Below are 20,035 nucleotides of genomic sequence, written 5' to 3' on the forward strand. Positions count from 1 at the left end.
GAAGAGAGAAATTTTCATCAGCAAATGTAAATAAACCCCAAATAATACCAAAAATCGTGTTGTTTTTGTGGTTAAATCACGTCACTCCTTCACATTTGTGAGATGTGTCCAAGTAATACTAACCAAAGAAGTTGTATCTCAAGTCAACTGGAAGTGAGTGAATTAAATGCCATCCAAACATTTAGCGTTGTTAAATAACGCCAGAAAGAGAGGTTTTACCCTGCCGAGTGCCAGCTAATGCATCTCTGTTTTAAAACAGTGTTGGTTATTTACCATTAACAAGCTCACAGATCAGGGCTCTTCTGAAAGAGACAATGCAAGAGAATGGGCATGACAGGACAACACCAACTGTAACACTGGTTCCCCCTCCCTTGAGAGTCAAAAGGCTGAGAAAATAGAAATGAGAGTCCACATACCAAGTGGTCTCTCTTCATGGACCTACTCATCTCTCAACACATTTATCCAGGCGCAACCAAGTCAAAAGATCAAGGACAAATTTAAAGTGGAGTTAAAAGGCAAGGAAAAGCAAGGGGCCAGGCCAGCGGTGTAGCAGTTAAGTGTGCACGTTCTGCTCTGGCAGCCCGGGGTTCACCGGTTCGGATCCTGGGTACGGACATGGCGCCACTCAGCAAGCCATGCTGTGGTAGGCGTCCCACATATAAAGTAGAGGCAGATGGGCACGGATGTTAGCTCAGGGCCAATCTTCCTCAGCAAAAAGAGCAGGATTGGCAGCAGTTAGCTCAGGGCTCATCTTCCTCAAAAAAAATAGATAAAGCAAAACTACAACCAGAAGTGGGGTAGACAGTATAGCCCTTGCTGGCCCTAGTTGGTGATGGCGGGATTTACTGGCTCCCTCTGACTTCTGTATTCCTTTAAGCACCAGCTGGTAAAGGTATCTCCTTGCCTACACTTTCCATTTCCCTTCATTATTACCCATCTCCCCTTTGTCTCACCCTTCCACTACTCGCCTACCCTAATCCTAAACATGGGATTCAAAGCAACAGGGCTATCTGTCCGATTTTAAGGACCACTCACAGACAGCACTCTGGTCTCCCTATGGGGGAGAGAGAGAGAACTTACCATTAGCTACAAAGACAACTTCCCTTGAAACACCTCAAAGCAGATTTTATTCATTTGTTGAGAGAAAAATTTCCTGCTAGGTAGAAGAGACAATGGTTCTATCTAGACTGTACAGGGTTCTAAAGTAAACCAAAAAAGGCATAAGCCCTTTTCCCCCACATTAAACTTAAAGTACCTTTTCCTTACTTGAAACTCCACCCAAGTCAAACAACTTGGTTGTATCAAATACATAAATCTAAGCATTTGTGTAACAGAAAGATTTCACTAAAAGGAAAGTCTTTCAGCAATAACAGTGCTTCAGTGGCTACAATATAGCTACTATGGCTTAAAATCTTTCTGAAAACTAAACATCAGCATTCATACTGCCAGAAATTCCAGCAACCATCATACAAAAGGGCTTTCCTTGACAATTTATAAAGTTTTTTTAATAACTTAGTTTTTTTATGTAGAAGTTACAGTATCAACATTATTTCTGAAGAAAACTTTTGCTTAAATTTGAAGATCTTCACTTCTTTACACATTTCTAACTGTGTGCCATGTGGCAATACCATTTTCATAAAAAAACTACACAAGCCAACAGTGAGTGGCAACAGCCCAAGAAGGTAAATGCTGAAGTGAACCAGTTCCCCACAGGTTGCAGAGTCTCCTTTACACTCATTTAATCATAGAATGTATTTTTCTTAAATGGAAAAATACTGTGTGAATGAAAGATGCAGCAGATACAAAGAAAAAGCTCTCTCTTACATTATTCATTAAGCAGGCTTTGTTGGTTATAGGCATGAGTAATACAAACCATCGTCACTTGGTTCACCTTTCTAGGGACTCCTAACTTACTCAACTGTGATAGAGAGACACATGCAGAAATTGGAAATTTTTTTTTTTTGAAGATTAGCCCTGAGCTAACATCTGTCAATCCTCCTCTTTTTTCCAAGGAAGATTAGCCCTGAGCTAACATCTGCCAATCCTCCTCTTTTTGCTGAGGAAGACTGGCCCTGAGCTAACATCCGTGCCCATCTTCCTCCACTTTATATGTGGGATGCGTGCCACAGCATGGCTTGCCACATGGTGCCATGTCCACAGCCGGGATTTGAACCAGCGAACCCCGGGCCGCCAAAGCAGAACATGCACACTTAACTGCTGTGCCACCGGGCTGGCCCCAGAATATTTTTTAAACCAACCAATTCTTGGCATCTTTGCTGAGCTGCTCAAGAGAGTGACAAATCAGGTCACTTAATATAAGATAAAGTAAGGAGAAGCCCTCGAGGAATCAGCATATGAACCACTATATGAGCAAAAGTGATTCTTTTTTTTTTTGGTGAGGAAGATTGGCCTGAGCTAACATCTGTTGCCAATCTTCCTCTTTTTGTTTGAGGAAGATTGTCCCCAAGCTAACATCTTGCCAGTCTTTCTCAATTTTCTATGTGGGAGGCTGCCACAGGATAGCTTGATGGGCAGTGTGTAGGTCTGTGCCCGGGATCCAAATCCACAAACCCCAGGCCACCAAAGAGGAGCACATGAACTTAACCCCTATACCATCAGGCCAGCCCCCAAAGTGATTATTTTAGAACTGCCTAAATAGGAAAAAAAGCAATTACATATCTGAGCCAAGATATTCAGTCATTTAATGCCTAAACTAAGATGAAAAAAGCACCCATGGCAAAACTTTCTATTTCAAGATAGTAGGAGAAAGGTCAGTTTGGCAAGCCTCCAAGCATTACAATACCTGGTTCAGAGAAAGTGTCACTAATATCATCATCCTTGTCATCTTCATAATCCTCTTCCTCTTCTTCCTCCTCCTCGTTTTCAGAAAGTTCGTGCTCACTGCCAAACCCTTCATCATGGTCCTCATCATCAACATCCTCCTCATCCTCCTCATCTTCTTCAGGACTGCATTTGGTTGGCTGCTCACCCAAGTTATCAGAGACGAAAAGAGAATAATTGTGCTCTTCTTTTTTCTGGGATGAATCTGAGACCGATGTGCTGGCAGAAAGGCTGCTACTCTCTCCTGCTGCAATTGCCCCAGGACCCTCCTGGGGCAGGGGACTGAGTAAGAGCTCCTGGGTTTCTTTAAAAGGCAAAGCTGGAGTGGCATGACCCTGAAGAGGCTCCGTCCCTTTTTTCTCTGGTCTCTTGGCTACCGCCCCACAGTAGCAGGTGTTCTCCTTTGCCGCATCTGCGTGCACCTGGCTCAACAAGGGCCGGCTCTGCTGCACTGGGTTGATCTTTACTTTTGCCTTTTTTACATAGTCTTTACATTCAAAATGAAAGTTCACCTTTTCGTTATGATACATGTTGGTCTTCACCATGATTTGTGTGCTTGAAGTGGGTTTACTTGCTTTTTGGACACAGTCTGACAAAGGGACCTCAGCCTGAAGCGTCTTAGAAGAACACACAGGGGCAGCGGCTCTGCTCGTGATCTTTTTACCAGGGAATGAAGAGGGCAACGGGTTTTGTTTGACACTGAAAAGTGAATCAGGGTAATAAAGGGAATCAGAAACAGACTGAGAGTCCTCACTATTAAGCTGGGCCAAAGTTGGAGTTTTACTTATGACCTCTTCATCTTGGTAAGGGCTAGAAAAGTCATCAAGACCCAAGTAATCCACTTCTTTTGTTCCCCAGATGTCACAGCTGGTTAGTTTGGTGTACTTTGTTAAGTCTTCACAGTATGTATCCCACTGTTCCCAGTTTGAGGTCAAAGCACCCTCATTATCCAGGACATCTGTGAAAGACTCCAGATTTTCAATGTCTTTGCAGTCCTCCAAAGAAAGGAAGTTGTCTCTCGGATTCTGTTGGTAGTTCATCTCTCTATCCTGAGAAAGGTTTAAAAAAAAAATCATACACTATATTTTAGGAAAGAAATATTCCTCTCCATCCTCACTTCCATATATCAAATTGATAAATCAGTACTCCATCTCTGGTCAGTTTTATTTTAAGATAAAGACTACTTATATGATGTTTTACCATTCCATATAATAGTTCCTTGGGCAAGGGAGAAAAAAGAGGGGAAATGTGTCCCTTGAGAGGTTTAGGTATGGTCCAAACATCAAGGGCTCTTGAACTTTACTACAAACACTCTTTCTGCAAAAAAGTTTCTATTTCCTGATCTTTGACTTAGAAGCGTTTTGGGATCTCCTTAGAAACAAAGCTTCAATTATGAAGCAAATGATGAAGACCTTACCTTCATCACAGAGGAATCTGTCTTCTTCAGTGAGAACTTAAATATAGAGGCAAAGAGCAATCCAAAGGGAGCTGGAACTCAGCCACAGAAAGATAGGATCCTTGTAAGACCTTGTAACAACTCTTGGGCATGGGGAATAAAACACTCCTCATGCGTATGAGACTCCTCATGAGTAGAGACGTGATTTTTAAAATGCCAGTAAGACGACACAGCCATTAACAAGAACCCAATGAAGCTCTAAGGTGCTCACACGAAAGGCTGTTCCTCATACACTTTTACATTAAAAAGAGTAAGCTACAGAATACTGTATCTATAAAGATGATAGCCAATTAAAAATATTCATATATTCACATATGCAAAGAAAACTCTGTTAGTAGTAGTTACGTTTGTGGAGGAGGTTTGGAGGGTAGAGGCTCAGGAAGGAAACGAGGAAGTTTTCAGTTTGTTTCTGTTCTGTTTTGATTTTTGCATTTGTTTGGGTCTTTTTGTTTTGTTTTGGCTTGTGTGTGGGTGTCTGTGTTTTAACAGCTTCACTGAAGTACAGCTCATATACTATAATATTCACCTGTATTAAGCATACAATTATTTTTAGTAAGTGAACAGATTTGTGTACTTAGTTTTCCAGTCTTTATATACTTCTGTATTGCTCAAGTTGTATGTAATTAAAATTACTTTAAAAACGTTTTTCTTAAGAATCTTAAGTGTCCACTTACCTCAAGAATAAAGGATAAGTACGTTCAGACACTGCTTGGAATTGCTATTTTTGTCTCACATTCTCTGAGTCATACACCTTGCTCAATGTTATCACTCCTAAATTTTCCAGTTGAAAAGTCCTTTAGCAGTCAGGCATTTAAAAAAAAGACAGTTTCTCATCCTCATCAACAAAAATTGGACTTAAAGATATGTAGATAACCTTTCCTCTTACTATTTTCAATGGGTTCTTATAGCCTTCTAAAATTATGAGACCAATATCAGAAGAATCAAATTTGGCCTAATCTCATCTTTTTTTCTTCTCAGCCATTTATTTAAAAAAAAAACCTCTACCACAAAACTTTTACCCCAAATCAAGTAAAGCAGAATCCAAGAAAATGTTACTTACCAGTTCATACATGAAATCTGGATCTGAACTGTTTGCTAAGAGATCTGTGCTCATCAGAGTCTGTTCTGAAAAGGTGTGGCTTCGAAAGGCATCCCCAAAAGGCGGATCCATTCCGCTTACACTAGGCTACAACAGAGTAATTTTAATTTTAGACAGTTAAAAGACAAATTCAAGACCAATTTATTACACACAAGCCCCACTCCCACGCCTACTAACATTATTTTCAGAACACAATTCTGTATCTTTTCTACTCTTTAGTACATTTAAGAGACTTAACTACATTAAACTATGGACTTAGGAAAATTACTAGGATGCATTAAAAACAGAAAAAGAAATAGAATGGCAATTGTTAATAATACCTAACTTCTAAAATCTAACACTTATTTTGCCACTACAGCCAGCATACAGTACCTAATGAATACTTTTACCTAGCTATACAACATTTCTTCAAAGCCATCTCTAACAGCACTCCCTGAAGTGGAGAATTCCCTGCCATTTCCTGGAGTTTGCAGAGGTAGCAAGTAGTCTCACTCTGCACTCCTAAGTGAGTCCAATGTCTTAGTTCCCCAAACAAGCTGGAAGACCGATTTGGGCGTCTCTGGTCCAACAAATGCCTTCAGGAACGTGATGGACACAGGATCCATCAATTAGCCAAAAAACTCCTGAGTGGGACCAGTAATTTGGGCATGAGCTCAGGAGCCTTAATCCTGATCCCTGAAAGGGTACAATTCATTCCATAATGAATAAGAAAGGGAAAAAAGACTCAGCACCCAGAATTAATGCTCCTTCTTCTTTTCTCTTCATCTCCCTTTTCCATTTCTGATGAAGTCAGGAGTAAAGTCAGGTCTGAAACTCCTAAAGTGGCCCAAACAAATGAAAAGCCTCACCTTGAAATCTAACTTGGATGAAGAAAGAGGATGGGAAAGAATAAAAATTTCCTCTTTGCCTTTTTGTCCTTCTTCTGCAAGTTTCTGTCGAAACTCTTAAAAACTATATTAGTCTATTTGCCTATATTTCACTATCCATACACCTTCTACATAACCACAGACTGGCCTTTTCACATACTCTCTCATCATATTTTTCTTCATTGGTACTTCTCATCCCATTCTTTTCTTTCTCTGATTTCCCCCAACCCTACCAGGCTGCAGAAACTTTCTTCCTAGAAAAATTTAGCTTGAGAAAACAAGTGTTCATTAGCTCTAAATTCAAGTATTCAATAAATAGCAAGTTAAACCTTGAATGGGAAAGAATTGTAAATGAGTGTATGCAGTCCACTTGGCACAGAGGTTGGGGTGGAGCTGGGCCACTAGTCTTTCTAATACCAGCTAGCCTATTCCCTTTCTTTGCCTCTGCTGCCTGCCTCTGAGTCACTGGACAGTCCTGGCAAGTTGCTGATCCCCTGTGCTCAAGAGAAGTTCTTCCTGGCCCCACATAAAGCCACCTAAGAGTCCCTGTCCTCTCATTAGTTCTAGGTTTCTTCCCAGCACTGAACACGACCAGGGGAGGGGAAACACCTAACCACTGGAGGCGGAAGGGAAGAAGTTTGGACGTGCAGAGTGGGGACTAACAGGGCTTCACTTATTGTTTCAGTGGTTATTACCTCAAACCAAAACTGATCAATTCAAAGCAGTTATCATAATATAAATAGATATAATTCTTAGACAGATTTTGTGGGGAGTATACAGACGTGTGAATGACTGTGTGTGAGAGTATGAAAGAGACGGAGGTTGAAGTGCCTCCGCATTTCCTAACAATTACTTCTAAACTCAACAGGCATAAATGGAAAGGAACAACTGGGCAACAGGGAGGAGACGGAGATGGAAATGGGCTTTCTGTGGCAGATTAATTTTCAGGGAGTTGGTCTAGCCTCCATAAAGCCAGCAGACGTCCAGCATCTAACCAACTTTTCATTCACCATATTCCTCATGTCAAGCTCATTAAACTTCAAACCTGTAGCAGAGGAGCAAACAGAAGCAATGGAAGGAAGGCCATGACATGTATTCAAAACTAGCTGAGATCAGAAGTAAAATGTCTTAAAAAGGTAGTTAGTATGTCAAGTTGTGTTAAGATTCAAAGAATTTACAGAACCAATGGTACTTTCTGCAGTGGCAAAATATAAAATTTGGCACCTACTCTGAATGATTTACCTGAGGCATTTCCAAGCCCAGATCCTGTGAGTCCAATCCCAAACTTCTTTTTTTTCTCGTTTGTAAATTCCTTTCCAGCTTTACTTTTAATTTCAAGATCAAAGACGATTTTCACAATAAACGGTAGGTTTCCCCAGAACACCTTCAATTCAACTGCTTGGATCACTGCTGTTTTTAAAAAAATAATAATAATTCTGTGTGAATCTGTCAAACAACAACACAAAGTAACTTCACTGAGCTCCATTAAAAACAAGATGACCTTTCAAAAAAGACATTAACGAAGAACACTTTAAAGGAGTAAGTCTTGCGGCTGCAATATCAAGAATTTGGTTGCTTCTTAGTACCAACTGAAAGTCACCATTCCTCCTTTTATTTGTTTCTAAAATAGGGTTAGTCAATAACCAATTGGCAACACTTTTTTAAAAAACAGCCTGACACAATTAACATAAACCCATCTGTCCTGTGATCTGAAAGCTTCCATTCACTTCATGTTCTGTATGAGAAAACATCTCAGCTTTAATTCTATCTATTGTATAATCATTACCGCTAAATTAATCTACATTTTATCTCTCTCATAAATCTACGTAATAGTCAATGATAGACTATATCCTCTACATTAAACAGAATCTCCTATTAAACCAATACTTCTGTTGGTATATGCAACATTATTGAGTTAGAAATGAAAGCTTCCCTTGAAGTAATAAGTATTCCATTTAGTTTTTAACACACATTTGTTGAGGGGGAGAAAACGGGATAAGGGCTACTTTGCAGAGTGGTTTCAAGAGTTAAGCAATGATTGCAAATCACCTGGCAGAAGGTCTTATGTAGTAGGGACTTAAATGTTAGTTCCTTTTTTTCCCCTCTGTGAAGGCCTTAATCAAGAGGAACTAAACAGCTATACCCTACTTCATCTTTTCCTAGATCAGTGGTCCTCAAAAGTGTGACCCAGGATCAGCATCATCAACAGCAGCATCAACCTGGAAATTTGTTAGAAATGCAAAACCCTGGGCTCCAGACCAGACCTACTAAAGCAGACACTCTGGAAGTGGGGCCCAGTAATGTGTTTAACAAGCCATCCAGGGAATTCTGATCCTCCCTAAAATCTGAGAACCACTGCCCTACAGTTGACCTCCTTGCTCTCATTCAGTCTAGATGCAGTATCATTTCTTAGATTGGTATAAAGAGTCAATTTAAGATGAGCTGCCTTCTGTAGTTAACACATTCTCTGGGCTAGAAGCTTTGAGTGTCCATTATTTCAATTTCAAAGACTTCTTGCTGAACAAATAAGAGCAAGTCAACAAGGGACTCAATAACTGTTCTATCTAATTAGATTACTAAATTGACTACCATTTGTATTTCCTGGATCTTTGGTAGGTTCTCCCCTCTGGTGGGCTGTCATTCTCAGCTCGCTGTTCTACCCTAAGAAACACCATCAAGGGTCCAGTCTGGGCCTAGAAACAGAATTAACTATACGTCTCAATCCAGTGCTACAGTCTAAGTGGATTGATCCCTGCTCCTGCCAAAGGCCAGTTCTGGCCCATCTTCTCCTCACATCGCTTCATGCCTTAGTCCCACTGCTGATTTGTAGTCTCAATCTTAACTCTTCCCCTGATTCCTGTGAGAAACAAAGTCAGTTGCCTTTTCTACTCCTATTACTTAGACCCCAAAAAGGCAAATGATTCAAGTGATGCATTTAACAAAGTGTACAGTGTAATCCTGGTTTGATACTCTCTAAAACCTGAAACTTATCCTTACCAGCAACAGAGCTGAAGATTCAAGAAGAGATTGAGCTCTATTCGACATATATTTATTGGTATCTACTAAAGACACCATCTTCCAACAGCATGGTTGATCAGGAAACACTGGACAAAAAAGGGCTAAGTTCAGTTGCAGCTCTCACTTGCAAACTGTCTAACACTGGGTAGGGCAGTCTTCCTAAGCCTCGTTTTTCTTACCTCTAGAAAGAAAACAATACTACTCTCTCCTCCTGGCTACTGAGTTTTATATGCCATAAAACTTCCATACAAATATAAGTATTTATTTAAAATCTTATTTACACTCGTGGCCTCAAAACAAACTTCAGTCAATGCAGTTAGCAAAAAGAGCACTTGTTTGGGAGACAGGAGACCTGGATTCCAGTTGATCCCATAATTAAACCTAACAGCCTTGGGGCTGGCCCCGTGGCCAAGTGGTTAAGTTTGCACGCTCTGCTTCTGCAGCCCGGCCCAGGGTTTCGCCAGTTCAGACCCGGGGCACAGGCATGGCACCGCTCGTCAGGCCATGCTGAGGCGGCATCCCACATGCCACAACTAGAAGGACCCACAAATAAAAATACACAACTATATACCTATGTACCAGGGGGCTTTGGGGAGAAAAGGGAAAAATAAAATCTAAAAAGAAAACCTGAAAAACTAAACAGCCTAAATTAGAGCAAGTTACTTAAATTTTTGCCTTACCTCCTAGTCTGAGGAATTACAATTATTCTCCCTTAACTATGTAATAGGGATGTTATCAGAATTGAATGAGATATTAAATTAGGATATAGTACTAAAATATATCTGAAAGGTGATTATTATCAATAGGTATAATTTGCCAATCCTTTCTTTTGTCCCATAGCTAGTCCAGCTCAGAAACTCAACATCTGTGACAGCTGTTGGCAGCAAGGCTAAATGCTTTAAAGACACCAATTCCCAAAGTGAGGGTATCCGCTATGTAAAGGGTTGAATTAGTTCACTTGGGACAGTTGAAGGTCCTTAGTTGCTTCTCCTGCTCTCTCAGGTAGCAGCAAACAGGAGGGGGAAGGGGCCAATTCTACTCCAAGCAGTAGGACCTCTTTTCAGGGGTAAACACTTTCCATTCTCTAAAACTAATGACTCGAGTTCACAACAAATTATCCTCATCCCCAACGTTTTCCAACCATTTTCCAAAAATACTTGGTACCGTTCCAAACATTTATTGTGACACAAGCATAAAGAACAAAATTCCTCACCCAAAAGTGGAAGAAAAAAAATTATATAGGCTTCTACAGCAATTACCATTACATAGACTCTTCCAATATGATACATTGCTCCATAACTATATCCTATACCAGGGAGCCACACACAAAGGGTACAGTAATGCTTAGACACCTGAGTAACACTGAGTAGGAAGATGTACCAACTCGCTTTTCAAGATGCCTGCACACTTCTTTGGGCTAAAGAATATCCATATTTTACTCAAAGCTTTGATATTAAAGTACATAGAAGGCAATGGTCTAATTTCCCAATGTGTAACCTAAGGAATATCTGTTCCAAGGTATGTTAGATGGTTACTCAACAACAGGGTTGTGAGGTTTGGAAAACACCACGTCCAACAAAATTGTTATAGTGCCTCTATGCAGGACTTCTTGGAAACTTTAAAGTGCTAGGTGCTAATGCATGTTATGAAGCATTAATAGGTAAGCAGAGCAGATATAATTTCCCAAACTTATTTGATCATAAAATCCTCTACCCTGTCCTCAGGCCGACCTTAAGACTAGTGTTTCTTCCAAAAAAAAAAAAAAAAACCAAAACACTAGGTGAAAGGCTAAATTAATTCCCCTAATTACTACTTCCTTGTATTCACAGCTCTGGCTCACCAGTTCGCAGTACAGTTTTGTGAGTCCTTCAAGGGAGAGAGGACTGTAGGTCCATCAGAAATAATATTTACCAATAGATTTTCTGTACCTGGCCTCATTCAAAACTATTCAACAACAGCTCTTAGGCACAGGAAGATACTCTGGTAACAGAGAACTAACTCCATGAAGCGATGAGATGGGGCAAATGATAGATTTATGAGCAGCAATGGTACCACTTGAAGACAGCTGCAGCTTCAAAGCTCTTTCATGGCCCTTTCCATCCTATGTTCCACTCTATGTCCTACCCTACGTTTTTTTCGGTTCTCCATTTGAAAATATGTTGATGCTTACTACGTGTGTTAGGCAAGGCAAAAAGTAAAGTAAAACAATAGGTAAGGTCAAAGGACTTCTTACGAAAGCTCATCCTTGGGACCGTTCAAACTACTAATCCAAACTTTATTTTTTTTTTGAGGAAGATTAACCCTGAGCTGAGGAGGACTGGCCCTGAGCTAACATCCGTGCCCATCTTCCTCTACTTTGTATGTGGGATGACTACCACAGCATGGCTTGCCAAGCAGTCCATGTCCACACCCTGGATCCGAACCAGTGAACCCTAGGCTGCCGAAGTGGAACACGCATACTTAACCGCTGCGCCACCGGGCCGGCCCCTAATCCAAAATTTAAAAGCCAAACCCAAGAGCTGCCTGGTGGGGCCGAGCAGTTCACACATATCCAAGAGCTCCTACATCATTTCCCTTCTGAAGCTGAGGGTTTCAGTTGATCCCTGAGAGCCCACATATAAAAAAAGGTTGACATCAAGAAAACTAAACCTCTTTATAAATGAAAATGTCTTCTGAATGAGCAGATCCTGGATACGATGGCCAGAATCCCTGCAGCTCTCCTTTTATATGGCACTGGCTTAGGCCACTGCTCCCTTTCTGTAACTTGAGGGAACTGGTTCCTCACAATGATAAGCAGTGCTTCTGAATCATCCAACATTCACTAGAGTAAATGTTAAAAACTCTTTGACACACCCATTAGGATGACTATTATCCAAAAAACGGAAAATAACAAGTATTGGTGAGAATATGGAAAAACTGGAACCCTTGTGTACTGCTAGCTAGAACGTAAAATCATACAGCTGGGAAACAGTTCAGCAGTTCCTCAGAAAGTTAAAATACAGAACTACCATATGACCCAGCAATTCCACTTCTGGTTGTATACCCAAAAGAACTGAAAGCAGGGACTCAGATAGACGTACACCCACGTTCACAGCAGCATTATTCACAATAGCCAAAAGGTGAAAACAACCCAACTGGCCATCAACAGATGAATGGATAAACAAAACGTAGTACCCACATACAATGAAACATCATTCAGCCATAAAAAGGAATGAAATTCTGACACATGCTCTATCATGGATGAACCCTCAAAGTATTGTGCTAAGTGAAACAAACCAGACAGAAAAGGACAAATATCATACGATTCCACTTACATGAGCTACCAGAATAGGCAAATTCATAGAGACAGAGAGTAGAACAGAGATTACCAGAGGCTAGGAGCTTTGTTTCATGGGTAGAATTTCTGTTTGGGTTGATAAAAATGTTGCAGAAATAGTGTGATAGTTACATAAGATTGTCAATGTATTTAATGCCATTGAATTGTACAATTAAAAATGGTTTAAATGGCAAAATTTGTTTAATTTACCACAACGAAAAATATTTAAATTTTTTTTTGACATAAGAAATGCCGACACATTTATACTGTTATACAATTGATATACCATGGTTTATTTTGATCTTTCCTAATCTTTGCTGGTTTGTGCTCATCATTTCTTTCATGTGGGCAGAGTTCTTGGGTTCTCTCTTTGTTGTCTTTAAACTGTACCAGACCCACAACTGTAAGATGTGGTTACTGTCCTGACCCCTAATTTAAACAAATCATTTCTCCTGAGGTTTAATCCCCAAGCAAAGATGAAAGAAAGGGAAGAGTGGGAAGGGAGAGGAGGGAGAGGAGGGGGGGAGGAAGGACCACTGACTTGGTAATTTAACAGTTTATACAATGGGCATATCCCATGGGACTCCCTTATTTTAGTTTATCAGTTTGCCCAAGCTCCAGAGCAGACCAGGACCCATCGCTACACATTCCACCCATCCTGCTATACTTCATAAGTCCTACTCAGTAATTCTTTTCCTTTTGAAAACTACTAAGCAAGCATTGAACAAAACAGGTTTTCAGATGCTTACTAAATCAACCTGTTTCACGGTGCAGCAGAAATCAGGGATCCCCAAATCTCCAAACTATTGAGGAAACAGAAGCCACCTATGCAAAGAACACACTGGAGGAAAGGTGGGGGCCACCTGCTCCCGTTATCATGTAATAGAAATCTTGTGAAAACAACTGTAGGCAAATCGCTATTCTCTACCCTTCAATAGCAGCTCTCTAGACTCCAAAATTTAGAAAACAGGCAAGTAAACTTCAAACCAGAAGGTTACAGCTGATGTCAGGAATTATTAGCAAAAGACTCCCATTATTGATTTTCCAAATCCTGAGGCTGCTGGTCTCTAAGTGGGGAAGAGAGGGGGTAGAGGAGAGTAAGGAGGGAGAAGACAGGACTTTTCCCTTAGACTGGGTGAGAAAAGATCATTTTCCTAGCCAAATAGGACTTATCACCACCTTATAAGCAGATGTGCTCTTTCTGCCACACCACCTTGTGAACTTGTTATCCCTGGGTCAATTCAATAGTCTCCTTTTATTCTCACACTCAGAGTTTAAAAAATATGGAGTTGAAGGAGATTTGCCACAAAAATTTAATTAAGCAAAGTAATTAAACTACATTTTACTGAGAATCCTGAGGAGCTAAGAAAAGATACTAAATCTCAAAAAGTGATCTCTCCTTAGAATGAAGTCTTGGAGGAAGACACAAGTCCTCTCAGAATTTTATTCAATTTCTTTCCAAAGCCTTCAGCCCAAGTTTAATCTTTGAGATACAGAGACAACATATGGGAGCTTAGTTAAAACCCTTAGGGAACCAAAAAGAAAGACCACTAAAGCAGGTTTTGGATCAATGTGAGTTGAATGGGAAGAGCTATTTTTTATTTCTCAGAACTATCAACTACAAGATATTAGGGGCTTTCTGCAGCCTTGATACCTGCCAAGTATTCAGAGCACAAGAATAAGAGCATGGGACAGTTTTGGACAGAACCAAAGAACACATTTCTAACCCCAGCCATCCCTGGTTACCACTGGCAACAAAATACTCAAGAGTTCATATTTGTGTAGCTCTTTACAGATTACAAAGCACATTGCTACACCCTGTCATTTGATGAAACAACTTGGATAAGTGTCAGCATCATTACCATCCTCTACCCTCTGTCCAACAGTTTTTACATTAAGAAAAGTTCAGCAAGAACAAGAGAGATTTGGGGGCCAGCCTGGTGGCGCAGCAGTTAAGTTCACACATTCCACTTTGGCGGCCCGGGGTTCACTGGTTTGGATCCCGGGTGTGGACCTAGCACCACTTATCAAGCCATGGTGTGGCAGGCATACCACATATAAAACAGAGGAAGATGGGCAAGGATGTTAGCTCAGGGTTAATCTCCACCCCCCCCCCAAAAGAATAAGACATTTGTCCAAGGTCATTCTGTAAATGGATGCCTCTGTGCAAACCTATCATCAGAGAGACCACTTCTATTCTCAGTGCCTTAAAGATCATCTCTAGAGGACTCCAAAATCTACATCTTCAGCCCAAACACACAAGTGCACGAGCCCTACCATCTGAGATCCAGGATTTCCATGTTCACTCACATCCCATGACCTCAGACACAATGTGCCACGTTCCTATCCAAATATTCCTATTCTGTCAATAGTACCATCACTCTCAGACATCCAGGCATGGAACACGCATCTCAGCCTTGACTCTTTTCTTCCTCCTCACTTGCTTTGTTAAATCATGCCAATTCTAACAAAGATATACTGACAACTTACCTTGTATCGAGCACAAATGCATGTGTATGACTTTGCCCTTCCCACCTTCTCAACCTTTACTTGGCCTCATCATTTTATACTTACCATTCCAATATTTGCCCTACAGATCTTTCCATCTCCCACCCCTCCCTCCAGTTCTTATGTCCCATTATAAAATTATTCTGTGCTCATATGTTTTCAGCAACTTTGAAACATCTCTTGGATAATGTTCAAAATACTCAGACACAATCAAACTACCTTTCCAACCCCATCTTCCACTACTCTTCTATAAATATAACACTAATATTAGCTTGATCTTACAACTTCCCCCAAATCCTTGAGGTACGTAATTACAGTCCCACTTCACTCCACTAAGGATCTCCAATAGTGAGACTCCAGCCCTTTCATGCCTTTGCTCACAATATTTTTCTTCTTCCTCCTCCCCAACTCCTTTCCTCCACTAACCAGATTGTAAAATCTTTGGGAATGATTATTCTCTCTCATGTCTATTTCACTACAGTGCCAAAAGTAATGCCTTGTTCTTGGCATCCAGACAAGAGTTAACTGACAATCAATGGAAATCCCCTGAGACCACAGTTCCTTCTGGATAAGGAGTCAGAGGTGCAACATTCTTCACGTACAAAGAGGACAGTACAAAGAAGTCAGTCATTCAATAAATATTTATCAAGCATCTTTTATGTGCTCCAAAGTATCTTGTAGTAGCTTGTTAATTTGAGTCTTGAATCACTGTTATATAATACAGTAAAAATATTTAAAATTGTACTCCTGAATTTTTGAAAAAATTTCCAGGAAGAGTACTGTTTGAATTTCAGTCAATTTTAAAGACCTAGGATAATTCTTGTCTAGGGAGGAGAGGGTAGAGGAAGGAGTGAGATTAAAAATTATTTAAACCCACTGAATCCAGGCACTGGGATTGATACATGTTATACTGTTGTCTTTCTCTCTCTCCTTCTCTCACACACACATTTTTAAAAATTTTATTGAGGTCATAATAGTTTATAACACTGTGAAATTTCAGTTGTACACTATTATTTGTCAGTCACCACATATATGTGCCTCTTTACCCCTTGTGCCCACCCTCAACCCCCGTCCCCTCTGGTAACCACTGTTCTGTTCTCTGAGTCCATGTATTCATTTATCTTCCACATATGAGTGAAATCATATGGTGTTTGCCTTTCTCTGTCTGGCTTATTTCACTTAACCTAATAGCCTCAGGATCTATTCATGTTGTTGCAAATGGGTCAATTTTGTCTTTTTTTATGTCTGAGTAGTATTCCATTGTATATATATTCTCACACACGTTTTTTAATTAAAACAAAATATTTTATGATGGTTAAAGATTTGAGTTTTAAAGAATCATAAGTTTTCCAAGCTGTTCTGTAGAAATCTACAAATGTAAAAAGGGAACAATACAATTAAAGGCAGCAGCATAAAAACACAGTGGCGCAGGTGAGAACACACTGGAGTCTTACAGCAAGATTCCAGGGAAACATCCATCACAGGACACTCTGGACATAGTGTAATAACTTTGGCACTCTGTTATCAGGGATGTTGGCTCTTTTTCAAAATGTATTGTCTCCTCCCTCCTTTTCCAGATTTGACACTTCTTCAAAAGTAGCTTGAATAATAACTAGAGACAATTTTGAAATTGCCTTCAAATTCCTTCCTCCTGTGTGAAATGGGCTATATACTAGCCCCCTCTTATCCGTGGGGCCTATCAGACTCCTAGTGGATGCCTGAAACTGCCGATAGTACCAAACCCAATATAGTCAATCTGATAACCAAGGTGGCTGGTCGCATATATACAGCGTGGATATGCTGGACAAAGGGATGATTCAGCCCCTGGCGGGATGGAGTGGGATGGCACGAGATTTCATCATGCCACTCAGAAGTGCACGCAATTTAAAACTTACGAATTGTTTATTTCTGGAATTTTCCATTTAAAATTTTCGGACCACAGCTGACCGTGGGTAAGTGAAACTGCGGAAAGTGAAAGTGCTGATGAGGGACTACTGCAGCCCCGGCACAGCACTACAGAACAGCTGCCACAGAGGCCGTAAGCAGACAGCTACAGAGGGTTTGAATACCGTTTTGCAGTCATTGCTGGCTGTCCCTTTGGCTCTAATACTCCTAAAAGCCTTGGTCTATGAGAAGTAAACTCTAGATTCAAGATAAAAGATTCTGCCTTATAACCAAATATTTGGAGTTTCACTCCAGATTCTCACTTGCCTTCCCTTATGTATAAATGCAATAATTCCCCCTCTTACTTTGTAGGGATATTGTGATTTGTGATACTATGTAAAGTATCTAGCCCTGGCACCAAACAGACACTCAATAAATGGTGGTTATTTTTATTCTCAGATTCCTTCCCTGTGTAAGATGTCCCTGAGATGTTGCTGCTATGAAGGTATAAACCCAAACTCAACTCAGAATCCTAGATTGTCTAAATTCCACACTTAATTATCACAAAAACCCAACTGCCTGGAACTAGGGTGAATAAGGGATACACAGGTCATTTAACACCCTTGCCCCCGGCTTTATGAGGGTGAATGTCAATTATGCTGGTTTAATCAGCAAAAGAATCTTTGGATTCACAAAGAAATTCATAAAGCTAGCAAACTAGTCATCTCTATACACAATAAAGAATTGGCAAATAAATTACAAGGGGACAGGGCTTCTTAGAGAGCTTATTGCTCTTACTGTTCAAACGACGACATTCAATTTCTCTCTTTTTTCTAGTCACACCGGCTTCACCACAGATTCCAGGCAACTCGAGGGAATGGACTCACAGAAAATTTATCTTTATATCCACTATACCTTACACAGTTTCTAATAAACAAACACACTGTTTATACTATACTTGTCTCAACAGGGTTCAAAATAAATCAAACAAAGGAGGCAGACTATCCGAACTGCCAGGAAAACAGAGCATCGAATAGAAGCAGTAGCTAAAGCACAGAGTAACCGGAACCCAGTCCCGCCCTCCCATCAGACACTCAGTAGTCTCACATCCCTCCAATCAGAGGAAAGAATAAAATTCATTTACAGCAACTCATTAGTTTTTAACTTGGGAGTTTACACAACCAGCAAGTTATTACGCTAAGCCATACAACAAAGGTAACAGGGTCCCAACAAGTTTCCTCTACCAGGAGTACCTACATTTTAAACAAAAGACAAGTTAACTGAAGATCTAAAGCAAAGGTCTCACACTGGACTGCAGCCACAAAACAATGCCTGTAGTATGGGTTTTGTTCTGCCCACCCATTAGTGTTTTTTAAAAAATTAAGTTTTAACTGCCAGCACTTAAATAGGAAATTTCATATAAAATTTCTGATTCCTAGCATCAAATGCCATTCTCTTGGGAAAAGAAAATCAGACATGACAACACTGGGAACATATTCCCAGCAAAACGATTACTTGAATTAAAGTGAGAATTATCCCTGTAAACAGGCCTGTGCTCTCCAGCCTGCTCCCATCTCCATCCAGTCCCATTTTACAGACGGGGAATCTAAGCTTAGAGACTCTCAAAGCCACAGAGCTAGCAAAAAGTCTGGGAATATAGCTAACTCCAGGACTTTCGCTCTTAACCATCTGCAACTCCATCTTCAAATAAAAGGTAGTTAATTTTAAAAGAGATATTTAAAAGACCTGTATATGATTGTTTATAGTAGCTTTATTCACCATAGCCTAAAATTTGGAAGCAACCCAAATATCTATCACTGGTAAATGCATAGGCAAATTGTGGTACATCTACACAATAACAAGTACTCAATTGATACTTGAAACAACATGAAGAAATCTCAAAAGCATTAAGTAGAAGCAGTCAGATTGAAAAGACAACACATTCTATGATTGCATTTATATGAAATTCCAGAAAAGACAAAACTACAGTGATAGAAAGCAAATCAGTCATTGGAGCCAGGCGTGAAAGGGGCATGAGGGAACTTTCTGCAGTAAGGGAGGAAATGTTCCACATCATGAATGTAGAGGTGGGAGATGACTGCATACCTTTGTCAAAACTAAAAGTTGGGTGAATTCTAGTTTATGTAAATTATACCTCAATAAAGCTAACTTTAAAAGAAGTGTTTGTAAAATACTGTAAAACGACAAAGAGAGTACTATCTTCTCTACCTGGGAAACACTGGGAAAGCTTCAGGAAAAGGTGAGATTTGAATTGGATCTCATCACAGAACAATTTTAAGGTACATAAGAAGTAGAAAACTGCATATAAGTAGTCTTATTCTGCATTGTAGCCTATGAGAAGTGGCGTCTCTGACTACAAAGGAAAACGCTTCATAAAAGGAAATTCATAGAGATGGATAATTAGTTCTTGGACAAGTATCAAAGACAAGTTGATCTTACAAGATTTCCCAAGACGGAATCAACTGAGACATATATTGCTGTTCACAGGGGAAATAAGCAAATAGGGTGAAAGAATTTTTGTGGTTTTTTTGAATTTATAAAGCAAATGAAAAGGAAAAGCAAGAGTTAAAAAAAGGGAAAAGAAACCCAAAAGGAATAAAGGAAAGGATGGAGGCAAGGAGGTGAAATACAGGCAAGGGACACACTACGTCAGAATCAAAGGTACCTTGGTACCAGCAGATTAGAAGAGAGAAGAAGGAGGGAGGTGTGTCAGACTTTAACGAGGGACTAAAAGAAAAACTAAAAACTAGGGGAAAAGAGATCAACGAAACCCAGAGCTACAGAGAAAAGAGATGGGAGACCTGACAGTATAGAGCAAGCCCAGGAGAATGAGGACAAGGGCAAAGTAAAAATGTTCTTTCCTCCTAAACCTCACAAAGTAATCACCTCCTCTTCCATCTACCCCGCTCCCCACGCCTCTGCCTTAGTTGAAGCCTCCTCATACCAACCTGACCCCACACATCTTGTATACATTTTATACCTTGCTGACTGGACTAGAATGCTTCCTTCACTATCCTTCAAAAACC

General features: G+C 40.2%; 1 protein-coding gene across 6 annotated transcripts in view; it reads right to left on the reverse strand.

The window, feature by feature from the left end:
- Positions 1-20,035, reverse strand: part of CREBRF (CREB3 regulatory factor) — a 59,782-nt gene that overhangs the window by 34,109 nt on the left and 5,638 nt on the right. For 3 of the 6 annotated variants that reach the window (XM_008509894.2, XM_070569036.1, XM_070569035.1), the window contains exons 2-4: positions 7,505-7,672; positions 5,358-5,483; positions 2,804-3,890 (exon numbers count right to left, since the gene is read on the reverse strand). In XM_008509894.2, coding sequence (XP_008508116.1) covers positions 2,804-3,890; positions 5,358-5,483; positions 7,505-7,513 — 1,222 coding nt within the window. In that variant the 5' untranslated portion in view covers positions 7,514-7,672. Of the gene's footprint in view, positions 1-2,803; positions 3,891-5,357; positions 5,484-7,504; positions 7,673-9,259; positions 9,367-20,035 lie in introns of all 6 variants that reach the window. The other 3 variants (XM_070569033.1, XM_070569034.1, XM_008509903.2) reach the window with 2 other exon arrangements.

Source organism: Equus przewalskii, chromosome 13, assembly GCF_037783145.1.
Source record: "Equus przewalskii isolate Varuska chromosome 13, EquPr2, whole genome shotgun sequence".
In the NCBI taxonomy this organism is placed as follows: Eukaryota; Metazoa; Chordata; class Mammalia; order Perissodactyla; family Equidae; genus Equus; species Equus przewalskii.